A 22,681-nucleotide genomic window follows, 5' to 3' on the forward strand; every position below is an offset into this window, starting at 1 on the left:
CTTCTCTTCTCTCCTCTCTTGGCAAAAACAAATTCAGACGTTAAGCAAATTTAAAATCTTTAGAGAATTAGGATAAACATATAAAGCATCCATCAGTATGAGAAAAAAATTAAAGAAATTAATATTTACCTTTTTAAAGAGGAGGTTCACATTAGCCCATCACCTCCTCTCCTCTCCCTAAAAGATTAATGAAACACAAGTTTTAGAGTTATAGTTTAAAAATCAAGTGAACAGATTATTTATTGATCACAACATCAATTTTGATAAGAAATAAACTGATACTCACCTTTTCTATATAAGGGTTCATACTCACCCTCCACCTCCTCTCCTCTTGTCTCCTCTCCTTGTCACTGAGGACTCTTGTCAGACTGGGGTGGGCAGCGACAGACATGTGGACCCTCCTGACATGGTGTGGCCATCCTATTAGTTCTCTGCACAGAGGAGCTTCACTGGGGGGTCGAAACACGTTGGAGGTTCACGCTATCCCCCCCAGCCCACTCTCTGTGTGCAGACACCCTGCTGAGTCTCAGTGCAGCGACAAGGAGACCTTTCTCACCACAGCAACGTCCTGAAATCTAAAACAACTAAATACAACTAATAAAACTACAACCTAATAAAACTATATACAACCTAATACAACTTAATACAACTTAAAACAACTAAAGACAAACTAAATACAACCTAATAAAACTTAATACAACCTAATAGAATAATGATACTTAAACTCTAAACAATTCAACACTCATGTTAATCATTACTTTAAATAAATTATTTAAAAGTGAATAAATTAATTAATTTTAAATAAATGAATAATAGTGTTTATTATTGTGCTTTACCTTACCTGGAGGTTCAGTGCCCCTGTTGCACCACCAGCTGTCGAACTGGTTCCTCCACTCCAGATAGAGCCTCATGTCCCTCGCCCACTCCGGCTCAGGAAGGTCCCACAACGGCCGACCATCACTGGGACTTACCTTTACAGGTCCACCAGGTCCCTGTGTTGGTTGAGGTGGACTTACCTTTGAGGTCCACCAGGCCCTTACCTTTGAGGTCCACCGGGTCCTGGTGCTTTACCTTACCTTTATAGGACCATCTTGTTTCAGGTGCCCTGGAGGTTTAGTTGTTGCACCACCAGCTGTTTAACTGGTTTGTCAACTCCTGCTCAGGGTTGTCCCATGACGGCCGGCGCCCACTGGGACTTACCTTCAACACTCACCTGGTCCCTGAGATGGTGTAGGTGGACTTACCTTCAACGGCTCACCGGGTCCCCGAGGTCGTTTAAGGGGACTCGACCTTGAAGAGGTCTCACCTGGTCCCTCAGGTGGATCAGAGGAGCTTTGGAAAACAACAAATAAATGATCAGAATTATGCAGATAACTCACAATGTTATTTAACTATATCACCAGAGGACTATTGTCCAATAGAAGCACAGAGTGAGTGAATTGGACCAATCAACAATTGAATAGTAGAATGTTCTTCAATCAAACAAAGACAAAACTGAGGTAGTTGTTTTATTGGCCAAGAAGGAACGATTAGAAGTCAACGTTCTGTTTAAATTGACAATGTTGAAAACCAGAGACCAAGACAGAAATCTAGGTGTAGTCATGGACTTGAATTTCAACAGCCGTTAATCTGGAATAAACTCCCAGAAAACTACAGGTTGACTACAAGTCTCACTTCTTCTAAATCAAGGCTGAAAATGTGCTGAATCAAATAAATCTCTTAAACCGCACTCTAACTTTTGGTCTTGTATTTTATTCCAGTCTTATTCTATTTTAGCTTGTTTAGTTTTCTGTTCTCTTGGCTCTTTTACATTTGAATGTCATTTTATGGTTTGTTTCTTTTAAACTTTGTCTCAATGATTTGGTTTAATGTGATGAAAACTTTGAATGGCCTTGTTGCTAAAATGTGCTGAATAAATAAAACTTACCTTCTCTTGCTTCGCCTTTGGGGGGAACTTGGGGGATGCTACAGGAAGAACTAGAGGAGGAGCTTGAAGAAGAGGAAGAGGAGGAGCTGGAAGAAGAGGGAGCTGGGGAGCTAGAAGAGGAACTAGAGGAGGAGCTAGAAGAAGAGGAAGAGGAGGAGACAGAATAGGATTTAGAGGAGAAGCAAGAGGAGGAGCAAGAGGAGGAACTAGAAGAGGATTAGAAAGAGCTAGAAGAGGAGCTAGAGGAGGAGCTTGAAGAAGAGGGAGAGAAGAAGATACAAGAGGAGTAAGAAGAGGAAGGAGGAGAGTAGCAGAAGACCCAGGGTCACAGAGAGTTGAGGAGCCAGTCCTGGGTTCTGAGGCTGGGGTCCTACGGAGGATGATCCGGGGGATGCCAGGCCGGTTGGGGTCCTGGATGAAGAAACTCTTCCAGGTGAAGCGTTGACCCGCCTGAAGGTAAAAAAAAAAAAAAAAAAATACATCAAACTGCTGCTCCACATCATGGTAACAAACCTGTTAGTATTAGGAAATGTTTACATCATATACTGAAAAGATGAAAAATGGGCAGATATGAATCTATTTAACATTGTGAGTAAATGTCATGAAAAGATGACAAGCAAAACATCAAATGTGTGCAAAACTAAAAAGGTTCAATTCTTTCAACAATAGAAACAAATGTTTTAAATGAAAAATTAAGCTTTACAATCAGAGATCACATGAATGAGATTCACCCCAAAGACAGTCTAAGTTAAATAAGATGCAATAAAAAAATATACAAGTCTCCTACACTCCCCCATATACCTCCCCTTTCTTTTTCTGTTTGTTTTGTTTTTGGTTTGGTGGAGTTTTCTGTCTCTTAGTTATTTTTTGTTATTTATAAATGGAACTTGTATAGAAGCATAAAAATGTGCAATGTACTCTGCAGTAAACAATTGTCTATGAGATAATGAAAGAAACTCAACAATAAATGTGTGATGTTCAGGTTCTTGGTGTTCTTACCGTGCTCCTGGTTGGAGTGACTGTAACCCTGCTGCCAGGGTCGTAGTCAGGTGGGGGCCCGGATGAGGAGCCGATCAGGGAGGTTGGACTGGTGATCCTGATGCAGGTGGTCCAGACGCCGGGCCGGTAAGGGTCCGGGATCTGGACGCTGCTGTAGGTGCACCGTTGGGCCATCTGAGGGTAAAAACAAACACAACCCTCAGACCACTGATGCACTTCATGCTCATTTATCACATATTGTATTAAAGTAGCAGTAAATAAAAACAGTACAGTCCAAACTGTCTGCATTTCTTTCACAGTGTTGTTACTGCAGGAGGCCTTACATATGTCTACATGATGCTGGTATCAAACCCACGAGCTCACAGTCACCACTGATACAGTTAAATGTTATATATATATACTTTATATATGATACAGTTTACTGGTACAGAAAAACTGTTGACTGTAATATTTCTGCTGCAGACAATTCATCTACTAATAAAATAACACCTGACCTGGTCTGATATTCACTACATCATTATGTATTCATAATAAATGAGCATATGGAGGATTAGGCTGTAGGTCTGACAAAGTGACACATTTATGAACCAAGTTTGGTGTAAAATAGCCTCCTGATATATGAAAACATGTCCCAAATATGTAGGAAATGTGGGGATTATGATATTAATTAAAGATCAATATTATTGCCACTGCTCGCATCACTTATGATCTGAATCACCTAGAAGATATAAATATATAAAACAATATTTTGTTAGCTAGCTAAATATTTGTTAGCATATTTTAATGCTGGACGGAAGGTCCGAGATAAAACAAACCAAGAAATCAGCTTTAGTTTAGAAACACTTGTTCAGACTTTGTCACAACAGTCAAACGTCAGTCCTAGAGGATTCATTTACTGTGATCATTAAAATATTACTAATATTAGCATTAGCATCGGTGTGTTCTGGACGTTCAGAGTCTCAACGGGGAAATACATAGAAACAAGGTTGGTCTAGAAAGTTTATAAATCTCACATCTCTCCAGCAAAAAGTTCTCTAAACTTTGACAGTAGGTCACAAGTAGAGGTCGAGATGCAAACAATCGCAGTTTGGTGTTTTCTTCTCAGAGAAATCGTGGGGTACAAGTAGAAACTTCTGCTTTTCTGACTGATAGAACGTTTGTTTGTGAACATTCCAAAAGACGCACATTGAGGGAAACATGGCAACCATGGAATGTTCAGGTCCCTGCTGAGAACAGGTCTTACCTCAGAGTTCCATCAGGTCCAGATCAACAGTCCTCCGCTGCAGAAACAGCAACTAAATACAACTTTATGAGGAATATCCATCATGTGACTAAGACATAAGCTCGAATAATAAAACTACATTTTGACTCACTGTCTCCTGTCATGTTTGAGAGACATGTGACCTGCCCAGGGGTCAACCACAAATTAATTCTCCTCTCAGACCTTTTACAAAACCCTGTCTTAGATAAAGTCCAATAATATAGAAATGCATGTTTGCATGGAGCTTTGAGGGCGTCAGGTTGGACACTGTCCTTGGTCCTATATGGTCCTCCAGTGTCCACAGGTTGACAGCATGTGGTCCTGATGTTTTACAGGTTTCCTCTGTTGTTGTGATGCATTTATACAAACAGGAAGCCAGATTTTCAGAATAAGTGACACAAACATAAATTTACAATAAAATGAACAAATATTTTCTGCAGTGTGTTTACTGGTCCACATCCTGTCCGTCTTTGGGCCATAGTTGGACAAACGTCTCTCCAGAGACATTACATTTACACAGTCCTGCATCGAACTTGTATTACTCTCGTTGATCCCATTTCTTTTGTTAGACATTTAATGTTTTTAAAGGATGTGACTTTACTAATTGATAAAATATTAGTATGTACATGTTAACGTAATTGTTTGCAATAATAGTGGTTGTGTTAACCAAGAATTGGGGGTTTGTGAAGCACACGTACACGTGACTGGCTGACTCTACCACTGCAACAAATGTGATATAAAATAGCTAAATACCTAAACTCAAGTACTGTATTCAGTACAATTTTAACTATACTTTACTGCTCTCCAATATCTGTTGACTATATTTCAGGTGGAAATATTACTTTTTACTCCACAACATATATTTGGCGGCTGTTACTTTTCAGATAAAGCTCATGAAACACAACACATTGGACATAGAGCGAGGTCTATGTGTGTCCAATGAATATGGGAATGCCAAAGCTTTCAGAGAGCTTAAACCTTTAATAAATAAATATTTACCTTTTACAGAGATCACACACTTCATACTGCCCTCCCACCTCCTCCTCTCCTCTCTTGCGAGTAGCGCTGAAGTTACCAAATGCTTTGTTAGACCCCTTGGCGTCACTTTTTCTACCGCACAGGGTCGCTCGGTGAACGGTCGCCGTAAAACACGTAGTTAAATTGTGAATTCAAACTGAAACACTTGGACAGGTTGAGGCAACAAAAACAGGTAACAAGTTAACATAGGAACACAACACAAACATAGCTAACCTAACCTCTAAATAACTCTACTCCAGTCTCAAACACCGGTCTACTGGTTGAAAAGTCCTGCACGCGTATCAGAAGTCCCTCCATTCATACCTGTTAGGATGGCCACATAGCGGCTTAACTTTAAAAGCAGGAGGCTTGACACAGAGGTTTGGTGCAGACCCAAAGGTGTTTATTTCACCCACAATAATTACAAACAACATGACAGTCATCTTAAGTCATCTTTCACTGTCTCTTAGACCCGATTCCGACTAGGCTGCTTAAGGAAGTTTTACCTTTAATTAGCAATTCTTTATTAGAAATGATCAATCTGTCTTTACTAACGGGCCATGTACCACAGGCCTTCAAACTAGCTGTAATTAAACCTCTTCTTAAGAAACCTACTCTTGATCCAGAGGTGTTGGCTAACTATAGACCTATATCTAACCTTCCGTTCCTCTCCAAGATCCTTGAGAAAGCAGTAGCAAATCAGCTCTGTGACTTTATGCATAACAATAGTTTATTTGAGGATTTTCAGTCAGGATTTAGAGTGAATCATAGCACAGAGACGGCACTGGTGAAAATTACCAATGACCTTCTAATAGCTTCAGACAAAGGACTTGTCTCTGTACTTGTATTGCTAGACCTTAGTGCTGCATTTGATACCATTGATCACCAAATCCTATTACAGAGATTGGAGCATCTAATAGGCATTAAAGGAACCGCACTTAGCTGGTTTAAGTCGTATTTATCAGACCGATCTCAGTTTGTATATGTAAACAATGAAAGCTCGATGAAAACCAGGGTCAGTCACGGAGTTCCACAGGGGTCTGTTCTTGGACCTATTTTATTTACCTTATATATGCTTCCCTTGGGGAATATTATCAGAAAACACTCAGTAAACTTTCATTGTTATGCAGATGATACCCAGTTATATCTATCAATTAAGCCAGACGAAACTAACCAGTTCTCTAAACTTCAAGCATGTCTTACGGACATAAAAACCTGGATGACCTGTAACTTCTTAATGTTAAACTCTGAAAAAACAGAAGTTATCCTACTAGGCCCAGATCACCTTCGAAATCAATTATCTAACGATATAGTTTCTCTAGATGGCATTGCTCTAGCATCCAGCACTACCGTTAAGAACCTTGGAGTTATCTTTGATCAGGATCTGTCTTTTAACTCTTATATAAAACAGATCTCAAGGACAGCCTTTTTTCATTTACGTAACATGCGAAAATCAGGCAAATCCTGTCTCAAAGCGATGCAGAAAAACTAGTTCATGCATTTGTTACCTCTAGACTAGATTACTGTAACTCCTTATTATCAGGCTGCTCTAATAGGTCTCTTAGATCTTTACAGTTGATCCAGAATGCTGCAGCACGTGTTCTAACAAAAACTAAGAAAAGAGATCATATTACTCCAGTATTAGCTTCTCTGCACTGGCTCCCTGTTAAATCAAGAATAGAATTTAAAATTATTTTACTTACCTACAAAGCTCTAACTGGCCAGGCACCGTCTTATCTTAAGGAACTTATAGTTCCATATTACCCAACTAGAAAGCTGCGCTCAATCAATGCAGGGTTACTTGTGGTTCCTAGAGTATATAAAAGTAGGATGGGAGCCAGAGCCTTCAGTTATCAGGCTCCTCTTCTGTGGAACCAGGTTCCAGTTTCAGTCCGGGGGGCAGACACACTCACCACTTTTAAGAGCAGGCTTAAGACCTTCCTTTTTGATAGCGCTTATAGTTAGGGCTGGTTCAGGTTCGCCTTGGTCCAGCCCCTAGATATGCTGCTATATGCCTAGACAGCCGGGGACTACCTAGGATACGCTGAGCTCCTCTCTCCTCTTCTCTCCCTCCATCTTTATGTATTAATCTCCTATTTATGCATCTATTTTGCTTCTTGTGCTTTCTCGCCTCGCAGGTTCCCAGGAATCGGGGTTATATTTGGACTGTCATCGTGCCACCTACTGAGGCCCTGCTGACACCCACTACTACTACCACTATCATCTTTAGTCACATTACTATTATTATTGCCTGTACTATTACGCTTATTGACTTGCTTGTACCCTGGAGTCTTTGTGCTTTCTCGCTTCACAGGCTTCTATAAATCGTGGCTGTACCTGGACCGTGGTCGTGCATCCTGCTACGGCCCTGCTGACACCGACTGCTACCACCATTATTATTACTAGTCACATTACTATTACTATTACCTGTACCATTAAGCATTTTAGCTTTACTTCCACCCTGAAGCCCTTTTTGCTTTCTCGCTCTGCAGGTTTCCATGAATCGTTGTGGTACCTGGACCGTAGTCGTGCCTCCTGCTGTGAGCCGACTGACACCCACTGCTACTTCGATTATTATTATTAATCACATTACTATCCCTATTTTCATAATTATAATTCTACTATAATAATTGCTGCTGTTATTATAAGTAGTCTTATTATATGAATCATTTATGTCATATACATTGAATGTGTTGTATCTCTGTTATGCTGTTCATTCTGTACACATGACATCTATTGCATTCTGTCCATCCTGGGAGAAGGATCCCTCCTCTGTCGTTCTCCCATAGGTTTCTTCCTTTTTTCTCCCTGTTAAAGGGGTTTTTAGGGGAGTTTTTCCTGTGCCGATGTGAGGGAAGGACAGAGGATGTCGCATGTGTACAGATTGTAAAGCCCTCTGAGGCAAATTTGTAATTTGTGATTCTGGGCTATACAAAATAAACTGAATTGAATAAACTGAATTGAATTGAATTAACATACAGTGGACCACGGGCAGCATGTGGTCCTGGTAGCGACAGCGCTTTATGATATCTGACAGCCTTATATAACCTGCTCCTGACAAGGACCTCAACCCCACCACCGTATAGGTAACTCTGCCCCTCCCCTGACAACACAACTACCTGAATTACACCAAATACATTCAAATACGTTCCTTCCATCCCAATGTCAATCGTCTGCAGGATCTTTGTTCTTGTAACACTTCACTATAGAATCGTATAAAGCCCGAACAGGGAATTTAACTACACTAACACCCCTCTACTAAATTCTACATGGTACCTACCTGGAACTATAAAGTGTGGCTCAGGTACACCGGGGACTGTTTCAGACTGAACACCCTGAGGAGACACAACACAACATCATCATTTTGGCAAAGATCCAACTACAATGAGTACATTATGTTGAGATAACCTAACTAGCCACACACCATTCCCTTACTTTGAAATCTGGACCAGAAGTTTTTCTTGTGGGATTAACGGATTAACACTTTAAATTGGGGGTGTAGGAGAGCAGGGATGAACAAAGTCAGCAAGTGTTTGTCTTTTGGCTGCACACCGCTGTGGCCATTTAATCGACACTCAAAACACAGTTTTACTCTGACCTGACCTCACCTTTAACCCCCACATGACGTTGCATTACCATGGTTACCCTACCTCTCTTAAAGGGAACATGTCACACTTAACATGAGCAGCATCCGTGTTATATCCCGCTTCCCATAAGAAACAGTTCACATTGACTTTACAACTGTTGAATTATGTGAACAAATCCACCAGAAAAAAACCTTTTAAATTGGCTAACATCTTATGTTTAATTCATGGCAATCCCGTGTGGCTGGTCCCTGAGGACAAGCTCTTTGTGTGCCAGTAAGACAGAGGAACAGCCAGCATCTACACGTGGCAAGTCATTTGGCACCAGTAGCCCCTGCTGTATGCGCTGCAGAAACATGCACAGCCAGCCAGGTGAGGATGTTGGTTTCCCAGAGTTCTATCTAGACAACCTCCTGCAGAGTCTCTCTTCTGCTGAAGAAGCCTGACACCTGCTAGACAAACTGACATCATTGATGACAAGACTGTGGGACTTATCCGAGTTCGAGAGAAGGCTCCGCTGCAGGGACCGGCTAGAACCAGATGCCATCCACCCAGTGGTACTGGACCCGTGGCATAAAGTGACCCATCTCATCATTTAGGACTTAGACCAGGGCCTCCATCATCTAGGATCAGAGCACCTCTTTGCAGGGCTGCGCCGCAAATACTGGATTCTGCATGACCCTGAAGCTGTGAAACGTCATCAGCACTCCTGACCGGACTACCAGAGGTGGAGAGTCACTCCAGTTGTGCTCAGGATGGCAGACCTCTCACATTCCAGACTGAGGCTGCTGAAGTCCCCGTTTTACTCCAGAGGCACAGACTGTTTTGGGCCCACTCACAGTGTAGGTAAGCCATCGGCAAAAGAACACATAGGGCCTACTGTTTAAGTGCCTGACCACACGTGCTGTGCACCTGGATGTTTGCTTTATTGCACAAAGAGGCAAACCAGCTGAGCACTGAAGTCATCCTAGGAATGGACAGGAGAGTCCGTACAGCAGTGGTCCAGATCAAGGGCAAGAGCTATACCAGACCAGTCGCTCACCTTGTTACCCTGCCTGCCGTCTCTTATATTATATTATTAGGAATCTAATAAAACTATACATCTCTGCTGACATGTGAAGTTGCACTTTAGACTTGTTAGGTTAAACAACCTGTTACATTATAAAGAGGTTTTTCTTATTATTTCATGTATATCTGTTTCAGAACCACAAACAAACTTGTTTGACTCCAGTCAATAAACCTCTCAAAGGAACATCTTGTCTGGAGTGCTTTCTAATCGATGCCCCCTGGTGGCCACAACTTTTAATGAACCAGTGAAATTATAGTCTTACTCAGTCAATCTAACAGGACGGGACTTTAACTTTCTCCTCTGTTAGTACTTCCTGTTTACATTTTAAAACCACTTTTAAAAAGGGTTAAAAACTATTTTATTCACACAAAGAAAACACTGATTTCCCATTCCAAGAAACGATAAGTAAACCAGCCCTCTTAAATATGAAGTCTCTCTCTGATGAGACTTTTATTCAAATAAGTTCATCTCCCACCCTACCTATGTATGTTAAGTATCTTAAAATAGTGACATCAGACTCTTTTAGGTGGCAGGAGTGAAAAATTGAATCATCCCCAAAATGTGTTGTGTTCAGGTTTCAGAACAATGAAGACAGTTGGAGAACAATTAGATACACAATAGGATGTAGGCTCTACAGGAGGATTTATTTCACTGAATAACACCATTACAGAGCTAACAATGACTTTAAAAACATGTTTTATTTTCAATTAAGGTTCTGAACTTGCTCTCTTTAGCAGAGATGAAGGAGTCAAGGTGGACTGAGTTCTTTGGTCCAGATGTTTCCCAGCTGTTGGGGGGGGTTTACTCCCCCGTGGAGGAGGGAGAGTTGATCGTTAATTCCTGATAAGTTAAAACTTTTTTCTGCTCTTGGATGAGTTGTTTTTGCTAGTCTGAACTGATGATGTGACAGTGATCTGGTGTCTCCCTGCAATGGTTCAATCAAGCGACTTTGAAAACCAAATCTCCTCCTCTCCTCTCTTTTCCTCTCTCCTCTCCTCTCCTCTTATCTCTCCTCCTCTCTCCTCCTCTCCTCTCTTGGTACCAAGAAACACCAAAGAAAAGTGAATTAAATTAAAAATCTTAAGAGAAAAAATTCAAATGTATAAATTATCCATCATTAAGAGGAAATAAAATGACAGAAATGGATATTTACCTTTTGCAAGAGAAGGTTCACACTGGACCTCCTCCTCCTCTCTCCTCCTCTCCTCTCTTCCTCTCCTCTCTTTGCGAAAACAAATAAAAACGTGAATTATAATAAAAATCTTCAGAGATAAAATAATTGTAGGAATTATCCATCAGTGTGACAAATAAAAAATGATAGAAATTGATATTTACCTTTTTAAAGAAAAGGTTCACACTTGCCCTCCACCTCCTCTCCTTTCATCTCTCCTCCTCTCCTCTCTTTGTAAAAACAAATACAAAAAAGTGAATCAAATTAAAAATCTTGAGAAAAAAATGAAATATATGAATTATCAATCATTATCAGAAGAAAATTATAGAAATTGATATTTACCTTTTAATAGAGAAGGTTGACGCTTGACCTCCACCTCCTCTCCTGTCCTCCTCTCCTCTCCTCTCTCCTCCTCTCCTCTCCTCCTCTCCTCTCCTCTCTTGGCAAAAACAAATTGAGACGTTAAGCAAATTTAAAATCTTTAGAGAATTAGGATAAACATATAAAGCATCCATCAGTATGAGAAATTAATATTTACCTATTTAAAGAGGAGGTTCACATTAGCCCTCCACCTCCTCTCCTCTCCCTAAAAGATTAATGAAACACAAGTTAGAGAGTTATAGTTTAAAAATCAGGTGAACAGATTATTTATTGATCACAACATCAATTTTGATAAGAAATAAACTGATACTCACCTTTTCTATATAAGGGTTCATACTCACCCTCCACCTCCTCTCCTCTTGTCTCCTCTCCTTGTCACTGAGGACTCTTGTCAGACTGGGGTGGGCAGCGACAGACATGTGGACCCTCCTGACATGGTGTGGCCATCCTATTAGTTCTCTGCACAGAGGAGCTTCACTGGGGGGTCGAAACACGTTGGAGGTTCACGCTATCCCCCCCAGCCCACTCTCTGTGTGCAGACACCCTGCTGAGTCTCAGTGCAGCGACAAGGAGACCTTTCTCACCACAGCAACGTCCTGAAATCTAAAACAACTAAATACAACCTAATATACCTTAATACAACTTAATAATACAACTTAATAAAACAACTTAATACAACTTAAACTCTAAACAATTTAACACTAATAAATTCATTCTAAATAAATGAATAATAGTGTTTATTATTGTGCTTTACCTTACCTGGAGGTTCAGTGCCCCTGTTGCACCACCAGCTGTCGAACTGGTTCCTCCACTCCAGATAGAGCCTCATGTCCCTCGCCCACTCCGGCTCAGGAAGGTCCCACAACGGCCGACCATCACTGGGACTTACCTTTACAGGTCCACCAGGTCCCTGAGGTGATTTAGGTGGACTTACCTTTGAAGGCCCACCTTGGTCCTGGTGCTTTACCTTACCTTGAGGTTCAGTGCCCCTGTTGCACCACCAGCTGTTTAACTGGTTTCTCCACTCAGGTTGCCCCCGACGCTCACTGGGACTTACCTTGAAACACTCACCTGGTCCCTGAGGTGGTTTAGGGGGACTAAGCCTTGAAGACTCACTTGGTCCCTGAGGTGGATCAGAGGAGCTTTGGAAAACATCAAAATAAATGATCAGAATTATGCAGATAACACACAATGTTACTTAACTATATCACCAGAGGACTATTGTCCAATAAAAGCACAGAGTATTGTAATTTAATTTTGTGGTGTGTTTTATTGGAACTTTGTCTCAATGCTTTTGATGTTTTGTGAAAAGAACTTTCAATGGCCTTGTTGCTAAAATGTGCTGAATAATTAAATCTTACCTTCTCTTGTGTCGTCTTTGGGGGGAAGTTGGGGGGATGCTACGGGAAGAGGAAGAGGATGAGCTTGAAGAAGAGGAACTAGAAGAGGAGCTGAAGGAGGAGCTAGAGGAGGAGCTTGAAGAAGAGGAACTAGAAGAGGAGCTGAAGGAGGAGCTAGAGGAGGAGCTTGAAGAAGAGGAACTAGAAGAGGAGCTGAAGGAGGAGCTAGAGGAGGAGCTAGAAGAGGAAGAACTAGAAGAGGATTTAGAGGAAGAGCTAGAAGAGGAGCTAGAGGAGGAGCTTGAAGAAGAGGGAGAGGAGAAGATACAAGAGGAGTGAGAAGAGGAAGGAGGAGACGTAGCAGAAGACCCAGGGTCACAGAGAGTTGAGGAGCCAGTCTTGGGTTTTGAGGCTGGGGTCCTACGGAGGATGATCCGGGGGCCGCCGGGCCGGTTGGGGTCCTGGATGAGGAAAGCCCGCCAGGTGAAGCGACGACCCGCCTGAGGGTAAAAAAAAAATACTTCCATCAGCCCACTGCTCCACATCATGGAAACAAACCATGGGCTGTTACATCATGTGGACTTTCTCACATCATATACTGAATGAAGAGGATCAGTGCCACTAAGCAGTAATATTTCATTGAAAGTAAATGTCATACATAAATTATACACAAGCAAAAGCATAGAAGTGTGTGCAGTAAACCCTAGAAAGGTTCAGATCTCTGCCAGGTGTGTGTGCAACAACCACTGCTGTAATTTATGATTCAATGAATACAAGCCAAGATTGGCAAATATTCTTTAAGTGTATCAGACTAGTTTTTACTTGAAGATCAATCTACGTAGAAGATGCTTTAATTTAGGAGTCGGATACAGTCTTTTTTTAATAACGTTACTTCTTACTAACTTACTTCAAGACTTGTAATATACAAGTCTCCTACACTCCCCCATACCTCCCCCTTTTGTCTGTTTGTTTTGTTTTCGCTTGGGTTGAGTTTTCTGTCTCTTAGTTGTTTTCTGCTATTTGTAAATGTAACTTGTATAAAAGCATAAAAATGTGCAATGTACTCTGAAGTAAACTATTTTCTGGGAGATAATGAAAGAAACTCAACAATAAATGTGTGATGTTCAGGTTCTTGGTGTTCTTACCGTGCTCCTGGTTGGAGTGACTGTAACCCTGCTGCCAGGGTCGTAGTCAGGTGGGGGCCCGGATGAGGAGCCGATCAGGGAGGTTGGACTGGTGATCCTGATGCAGGTGGTCCAGACGCCGGGCCGGTAAGGGTCCGGGATCTGGACGCTGCTGTAGGTGCACCGTTGGGCCATCTGAGGGTAAAAACAAACACAACCCTCAGACCACTGATGCACTTCATGCTCATTTATCACATATTGTATTAAAGTAGCAGTAAATAAAAACAGTACAGTCCAAACTGTCTGCATTTCTTTCACAGTGTTGTTACTGCAGGAGGCCTTACATATGTCTACATGATGCTGGTATCAAACCCACGAGCTCACAGTCACCACTGATACAGTTAAATGTTATATATATATACTTTATATATGATACAGTTTACTGGTACAGAAAAACTGTTGACTGTAATATTTCTGCTGCAGACAATTCATCTACTAATAAAATAACACCTGACCTGGTCTGATATTCACTACATCATTATGTATTCATAATAAATGAGCATATGGAGGATTAGGCTGTAGGTCTGACAAAGTGACACATTTATGAACCAAGTTTGGTGTAAAATAGCCTCCTGATATATGAAAACATGTCCCAAATATGTAGGAAATGTGGGGATTATGATATTAATTAAAGATCAATATTATTGCCACTGCTCGCATCACTTATGATCTGAATCACCTAGAAGTTATATAAATATATAAAACAATATTTTGTTAGCTAGCTAAATATTTGTTAGCATATTTTAATGCTGGACGGAAGGTCCGAGATAAAACAAACCAAGAAATCAGCTTTAGTTTAGAAACACTTGTTCAGACTTTGTCACAACAGTCAAACGTCAGTCCTAGAGGATTCATTTACTGTGATCATTAAAATATTACTAATATTAGCATTAGCATCGGTGTGTTCTGGACGTTCAGAGTCTCAACGGGGAAATACATAGAAACAAGGTTGGTCTAGAAAGTTTATAAATCTCACATCTCTCCAGCAAAAAGTTCTCTAAACTTTGACAGTAGGTCACAAGTAGAGGTCGAGATGCAAACAATCGCAGTTTGGTGTTTTCTTCTCAGAGAAATCGTGGGGTACAAGTAGAAACTTCTGCTTTTCTGACTGATAGAACGTTTGTTTGTGAACATTCCAAAAGACGCACATTGAGGGAAACATGGCAACCATGGAATGTTCAGGTCCCTGCTGAGAACAGGTCTTACCTCAGAGTTCCATCAGGTCCAGATCAACAGTCCTCCGCTGCAGAAACAGCAACTAAATACAACTTTATGAGGAATATCCATCATGTGACTAAGACATAAGCTCGAATAATAAAACTACATTTTGACTCACTGTCTCCTGTCATGTTTGAGAGACATGTGACCTGCCCAGGGGTCAACCACAAATTAATTCTCCTCTCAGACCTTTTACAAAACCCTGTCTTAGATAAAGTCCAATAATATAGAAATGCATGTTTGCATGGAGCTTTGAGGGCGTCAGGTTGGACACTGTCCTTGGTCCTATATGGTCCTCCAGTGTCCACAGGTTGACAGCATGTGGTCCTGATGTTTTACAGGTTTCCTCTGTTGTTGTGATGCATTTATACAAACAGGAAGCCAGATTTTCAGAATAAGTGACACAAACATAAATTTACAATAAAATGAACAAATATTTTCTGCAGTGTGTTTACTGGTCCACATCCTGTCCGTCTTTGGGCCATAGTTGGACAAACATCTCTCCAGAGACATTACATTTACACAGTCCTGCATCGAACTTGTATTACTCTCGTTGATCCCATTTCTTTTGTTAGACATTTAATGTTTTTAAAGGATGTGACTTTACTAATTGATAAAATGTTTTTAAAGGATGTGACTTTACTAATTGATAAAATATTAGTATGTACATGTTAACGTAATTGTTTGCAATAATAGTGGTTGTGTTAACCAAGAATTGGGGGTTTGTGAAGCACAAACGTACACGTGACTGGCTGACTCTACCACTGCAACAAATGTGATATAAAATAGCTAAATACCTAAACTCAAGTACTGTATTCAGTACAATTTTAACTATACTTTACTGCTCTCCAATATCTGTTGACTATATTTCAGGTGGAAATATTACTTTTTACTCCACAACATATATTTGGCGGCTGTTACTTTTCAGATAAAGCTCATGAAACACAACACATTGGACATAGAGCGAGGTCTATGTGTGTCCAATGAATATGGGAATGCCAAAGCTTTCAGAGAGCTTAAACCTTTAATAAATAAATATTTACCTTTTACAGAGATCACACACTTCATACTGCCCTCCCACCTCCTCCTCTCCTCTCTTGCGAGTAGCGCTGAAGTTACCAAATGCTTTGTTAGACCCCTTGGCGTCACTTTTTCTACCGCACAGGGTCGCTCGGTGAACGGTCGCCGTAAAACACGTAGTTAAATTGTGAATTCAAACTGAAACACTTGGACAGGTTGAGGCAACAAAAACAGGTAACAAGTTAACATAGGAACACAACACAAACATAGCTAACCTAACCTCTAAATAACTCTACTCCAGTCTCAAACACCGGTCTACTGGTTGAAAAGTCCTGCACGCGTATCAGAAGTCCCTCCATTCATACCTGTTAGGATGGCCACATAGCGGCTTAACTTTAAAAGCAGGAGGCTTGACACAGAGGTTTGGTGCAGACCCAAAGGTGTTTATTTCACCCACAATAATTACAAACAACATGACAGTCATCTTAAGTCATCTTTCACTGTCTCTTAGACCCGATTCCGACTAGGCTGCTTAAGGAAGTTTTACCTTTAATTAGCAATTCTTTATTAGAAATTATCAATCTGTCTTTACTAACGGGCCATGTACCACAGGCCTTCAAACTAGCTGTAATTAAACCTCTTCTTAAGAAACCTACTCTTGATCCAGAGGTGTTGGCTAACTATAGACCTATATCTAACCTTCCGTTCCTCTCCAAGATCCTTGAGAAAGCAGTAGCAAATCAGCTCTGTGACTTTATGCATAACAATAGTTTATTTGAGGATTTTCAGTCAGGATTTAGAGTGAATCATAGCACAGAGACGGCACTGGTGAAAATTACCAATGACCTTCTAATAGCTTCAGACAAAGGACTTGTCTCTGTACTTGTATTGCTAGACCTTAGTGCTGCATTTGATACCATTGATCACCAAATCCTATTACAGAGATTGGAGCATCTAATAGGCATTAAAGGAACCGCACTTAGCTGGTTTAAGTCGTATTTATCAGACCGATCTCAGTTTGTATATGTAAACAATGAAAGCTTGATGAAAACCAGGGTCAGTCACGGAGTTCCACAGGGGTCTGTTCTTGGACCAATTTAATTACCTTATATATGCTTCCCTTGGGGAATATTATCAGAAAACACTCAGTAAACTTTCATTGTTATGCAGATGATACCCAGTTATATCTATCAATTAAGCCAGACAAAACTAACCAGTTCTCTAAACTTCAAGCATGTCTTACGGACATAAAAACCTGGATGACCTGTAACTTCTTAATGTTAAACTCTGAAAAAACAGAAGTTATCCTACTAGGCCCAGATCACCTTCGAAATCAATTATCTAACGATATAGTTTCTCTAGATGGCATTGCTCTAGCATCCAGCACTACCGTTAAGAACCTTGGAGTTATCTTTGATCAGGATCTGTCTTTTAACTCTTATATAAAACAGATCTCAAGGACAGCCTTTTTTCATTTACGTAACATTGCGAAAATCAGGCAAATCCTGTCTCAAAGCGATGCAGAAAAACTAGTTCATGCATTTGTTACCTCTAGACTAGATTACTGTAACTCCTTATTATCAGGCTGCTCTAATAGGTCTCTTAGATCTTTACAGTTGATCCAGAATGCTGCAGCACGTGTTCTAACAAAAACTAAGAAAAGAGATCATATTACTCCAGTATTAGCTTCTCTGCACTGGCTCCCTGTTAAATCAAGAATAGAATTTAAAATTATTTTACTTACCTACAAAGCTCTAACTGGCCAGGCACCGTCTTATCTTAAGGAACTTATAGTTCCATATTACCCAACTAGAAAGCTGCGCTCAATCAATGCAGGGTTACTTGTGGTTCCTAGAGTATATAAAAGTAGGATGGGAGCCAGAGCCTTCAGTTATCAGGCTCCTCTTCTGTGGAACCAGGTTCCAGTTTCAGTCTGGGGGGCAGACACACTCACCACTTTTAAGAGCAGGCTTAAGACCTTCCTTTTTGATAGCGCTTATAGTTAGGGCTGGTTCAGGTTCGCCTTGGTCCAGCCCCTAGATATGCTGCTATATGCCTAGACAGCCGGGGGACTACCTAGGATACGCTGAGCTCCTCTCCTCTCTCCTCTTCTCTCCCTCCATCTTTATGTATTAATCTCCTATTTATGCATCTATGCTATCTTGTGCTTTCTCGCCTCGCAGGTTCCCAGGAATCGGGGTTATATTTGGACTGTCATCGTGCCACCTACTGAGGCCCTGCTGACACCCACTACTACTACCACTATCATCTTTAGTCACATTACTATTATTATTGCCTGTACTATTACGCTTATTGACTTGCTTGTACCCTGGAGTCTTTGTGCTTTCTCGCTTCACAGGCTTCTATAAATCGTGGCTGTACCTGGACCGTGGTCGTGCATCCTGCTACGGCCCTGCTGACACCGACTGCTACCACCATTATTATTACTAGTCACATTACTATTACTATTACCTGTACCATTAAGCATTTTAGCTTTACTTCCACCCTGAAGCCCTTTTTGCTTTCTCGCTCTGCAGGTTTCCATGAATCGTTGTGGTACCTGGACCGTAGTCGTGCCTCCTGCTGTGAGCCGACTGTTATTATTAATCACATTACTATCCCTATTTTCATAATTATAATTCGACTATAATAATTGCTGCTGTTATTATAAGTAGTCTTATTATATGAATCATTTATGTCATATACATTGAATGTGTTGTATCTCTGTTATGCTGTTCATTCTGTACACATGACATCTATTGCATTCTGTCCATCCTGGGAGAAGGATCCCTCCTCTGTCGTTCTCCCATAGGTTTCTTCCTTTTTTCTCCCTGTTAAAGGGGTTTTTAGGGGAGTTTTTCCTGTGCCGATGTGAGGGAAGGACAGAGGATGTCGCATGTGTACAGATTGTAAAGCCCTCTGAGGCAAATTTGTAATTTGTGATTCTGGGCTATACAAAATAAACTGAATTGAATTTAATTAATGGTGTTTATTTCACCCACAATAATTACAAACAACATGACAGTCATCTTAACATACAGTGGACCACGGGCAGCATGTGGTCCTGGTAGCGACAGCGCTTTATGATATCTGACAGCCTTATATAACCTGCTCCTGACAAGGACCTCAACCCCACCACCGTATAGGTAACTCTGCCCCTCCCCTGACAACACAACTACCTGAATTACACCAAATACATTCAAATACGTTCCTTCCATCCCAATGTCAGTCGTCTGCAGGATCTTTGTTCTTGTAACACTTCACTATAGAATCGTATAAAGCCCGAACAGGGAATTTAACTACACTAACACCCCTCTACTAAATTCTACATGGTACCTACCTGGAACTATAAAGTGTGGCTCAGGTACACCGGGGACTGTTTCAGACTGAACACCCTGAGGAGACACAACACAACATCATCATTTTGGAAAAGATCCAACTACAATGAGTACATTATGTTGAGATAACCTAACTAGCCACACACCATTCCCTTACTTTGAAATCTGGACCAGAAGTTTTCCTTGGTGGGATTAACGGTAGCTTTAAATTGGGGGTGTAGGAGAGCAGGGATGAACAAAGTCAGCAAGTGTTTGTCTTTTGGCTGCACACCGCTGTGGCCGTTTAATCGACACTCAAAACACACAGTTTTACTCTGACCTGACCTCACCTTTAACCCCCACATGACGTTGCATTACCATGGTTACCCTACCTCTCTTAAAGGGAACATGTCACACTTAACATGAGCAGCATCCGTGTTATATCCCGGTGATTCCCATAATCAAACAGTTCACATTGACTTTACAACTGTTGAATTATGTGCTTGAGTCCATGACAAGTCCACCAGAAAAAAAACCTTTTAAATTGGCTAACATCTTATGTTTAATTCATGGCAATCCCGTGTGGCTGGTCCCTGAGGACAAGCCCTTGCTTTGCTTCTTGTGGCGCGACCTGAAGACAGAGGAACCAGCCAGCATCTACACGTGGCAAGTCCTTCCATTTGGCACCACATGTAGCCCCTGCTGTGCCACTTTTGCGCTGCAGAAACATGTGTTTGATCACAGCCAGCCAGGTGAGGATGTTGGTTTCTCCATAGAAAGCTCCTTCTATCTAGACAACCTCCTGCAGAGTCTCTCTTCTGCTGAAGAAGCCTGACACCTGCTAGACAAACTGACATCATTGCTGGCTACAGGTGGATTTGAGCTACGCCAGTGGGCCAGTAACACCCCTGAGGTCATCAGCCACCTGCCCAGAGAAGCCAGATCCGAGAGCAGTAAGTTGTGGCTCAACGAGTCAGGCACTGCATGCGTGCAGAAAACTCACATGGCCACGTGAAAGTGTCTTTCCTAACTGCAAGATCCAGGGTGGATCCAAAGAAACAGCAGTCAATACCAAGGCTAGAGCTCTGTGCAGCACTGACAGCTGCTCAGTTGGCCACACTACGGCAAAGAGAGCTGACTGTGAACATCTGCGACGTTGTCTTCTGGACAGACTCCACAGCAGTCCTCACTTGGCTAGAAGACCAAACTACTGTTGATATGAAGTGTTTGTAGAAACGCAAGTGGCTGAGATCCAGGAGCTGACTGACGCCTGGGCCTGGAGGTTCCTGGACTCTGTCAACAACCCAGCTGAAGACCTCACTCGGGGAAAACACTGTTGGAACTGTCTGGTAAATGTAGGTGGAGACAGGGCCCTGCCTTCTTGCAGCAGACACCTGAATTGCGGCCCACACAGCCTGCCACAGGAGAGACAGAGGATTCTGCTGAGCTGAATAACCTACCATCATGTGCTTCACCACGTCGGCCCTCCTTCCGAGCACTGACAGAGGCTGTTGCACGGTCCCGCCATGGGGCGGCAGCAGATCAAAACAGCCTTTCTGCTGAAGATTACCGAGAAGCAGAGAGATGTCTTCAAACAAGCCCAGGAGGACAACTTAGCTGAGGAGCTTAACCTCTTGTGTGCCAGTAAGCCAGTATCTGCCACCAGTATCTGCTATCCCTAGCCCCAGAGTATGACAAGACTGTGGGACTTATCCGAGTTCGAGAGAAGGCTCCGCTGCAGGGACCGGCTAGAACCAGATGCCATCCACCCAGTGGTACTGGACCCGTGGCATAAAGTGACCCATCTCATCATTTAGGACTTAGACCAGGGCCTCCATCATCTAGGATCAGAGCACCTCTTTGCAGGGCTGCGCCGCAAATACTGGATTCTGCATGACCCTGAAGCTGTGAAACGTCATCAGCACTCCTGACCGGACTACCAGAGGTGGAGAGCCACTCCAGTTGTGCTCAGGATGGCAGACCTCTCACATTCCAGACTGAGGCTGCTGAAGTCCCCGTTTTACTCCAGAGGCACAGACTGTTTTGGGCCCACTCACAGTGTAGGTAAGCCATCGGCAAAAGAACACACAGGGCCTACTGTTTAAGTGCCTGACCACACGTGCTGTGCACCTGGATGTTTGCTTTATTGCACAAAGAGGCAAACCAGCTGAGCACTGAAGTCATCCTAGGAATGGACAGGAGAGTCCGTACAGCAGTGGTCCAGATCAAGGGCAAGAGCTATACCAGACCAGTCGCTCACCTTGTCCTGCCTGCCGTCTCTTATATTATATTATTAGGAATCTAATAAAACTATACATCTCTGCTGACATGTGAAGTTGCACTTTAGACTTGTTAGGTTAAACAACCTGTTACATTATAAAGAGGTTTTTCTTATTATTTCATGTATATCTGTTTCAGAACCACAAACAAACTTGTTTGACTCCAGTCAATAAACCTCTCAAAGGAACATCTTGTCTGGAGTGCTTTCTAATCGATGCCCCCTGGTGGCCACAACTTTTAATGAACCAGTGAAATTATAGTCTTACTCAGTCAATCTAACAGGACGGGACTTTAACTTTCTCCTCTGTTAGTACTTCCTGTTTACATTTTAAAACCACTTTTAAAAAGGGTTAAAAACTATTTTATTCACACAAAGAAAACACTGATTTCCCATTCCAAGAAACCATAAGTAAACCAGCCCTCTTAAATATGAAGTCTCTCTCTGATGAGACTTTTATTCAAATAAGTTCATCTCCCACCCTACCTATGTATGTTAAGTATCTTAAAATAGTGACATCAGACTCTTTTTAGGTGGCAGGAGTGAAAAATTGAATCATCCCCAAAATGTGTTGTGTTCAGGTTTCAGAACAATGAAGACAGTTGGAGAACAATTAGATACACAATAGGATGTAGGCTCTACAGGAGGATTTATTTCACTGAATAACACCATTACAGAGCTAACAATGACTTTAAAAACATGTTTTATTTTCAATTAAGGTTCTGAACTTGCTCTCTTTAGCAGAGATGAAGGAGTCAAGGTGGACTGAGTTCTTTGGTCCAGATGTTTCCCAGCTGTTGGGGGGGGTTTACTCCCCCGTGGAGGAGGGAGAGTTGATCGTTAATTCCTGATAAATTAACTTTTTTCTGCTCTTGGATGAGTTGTTTTTGCTAGTCTGAACTGATGATGTGACAG

General features: G+C 41.7%; 1 protein-coding gene and 1 long non-coding RNA gene across 6 annotated transcripts; both read right to left on the reverse strand.

Moving 5' to 3' along the window:
• Nucleotides 1-10,499: 10,499 nt before the first annotated feature.
• LOC129101411 (uncharacterized) lies at nt 10,500-11,431 on the reverse strand. Its single transcript, XR_008531686.1, has 4 exons — nt 11,371-11,431; nt 11,193-11,258; nt 11,011-11,079; nt 10,500-10,891 (listed from the first exon to the last, which is right to left on the reverse strand). It is a non-coding gene; the product is annotated as an uncharacterized LOC129101411 (long non-coding RNA).
• Nucleotides 11,432-11,566: 135 nt separating this feature from the next.
• On the reverse strand, nt 11,567-15,498 carry LOC129101409 (uncharacterized protein DDB_G0271670-like). 5 transcript variants are annotated; one of them, XM_054611221.1, is made up of 6 exons: nt 15,140-15,498; nt 13,895-14,068; nt 12,771-13,249; nt 12,169-12,551; nt 11,724-12,021; nt 11,567-11,614 (listed from the first exon to the last, which is right to left on the reverse strand). In XM_054611221.1, the coding sequence occupies exons 2-5, from the start codon at nt 14,066-14,068 to the stop codon at nt 11,990-11,992; spliced, it is 1,068 nt and encodes a 355-aa protein (XP_054467196.1). In that variant the 5' UTR covers nt 15,140-15,498; the 3' UTR covers nt 11,567-11,614; nt 11,724-11,989. The 5 variants fall into 5 exon arrangements, with proteins under 5 accessions (XP_054467196.1, XP_054467198.1, XP_054467197.1 ...); XM_054611223.1 differs by lacking the exons at nt 11,567-11,614; nt 11,724-12,021 and having other exon boundaries at nt 12,095-12,343; nt 12,467-12,551; XM_054611222.1 differs by lacking the exons at nt 11,567-11,614; nt 11,724-12,021 and having other exon boundaries at nt 12,095-12,298; nt 12,344-12,551.
• Nucleotides 15,499-22,681: the final 7,183 nt, after the last annotated feature.

The sequence above is a fragment of the Anoplopoma fimbria genome, chromosome 13, assembly GCF_027596085.1.
Source record: "Anoplopoma fimbria isolate UVic2021 breed Golden Eagle Sablefish chromosome 13, Afim_UVic_2022, whole genome shotgun sequence".
NCBI classification, from domain to species: Eukaryota; Metazoa; Chordata; class Actinopteri; order Perciformes; family Anoplopomatidae; genus Anoplopoma; species Anoplopoma fimbria.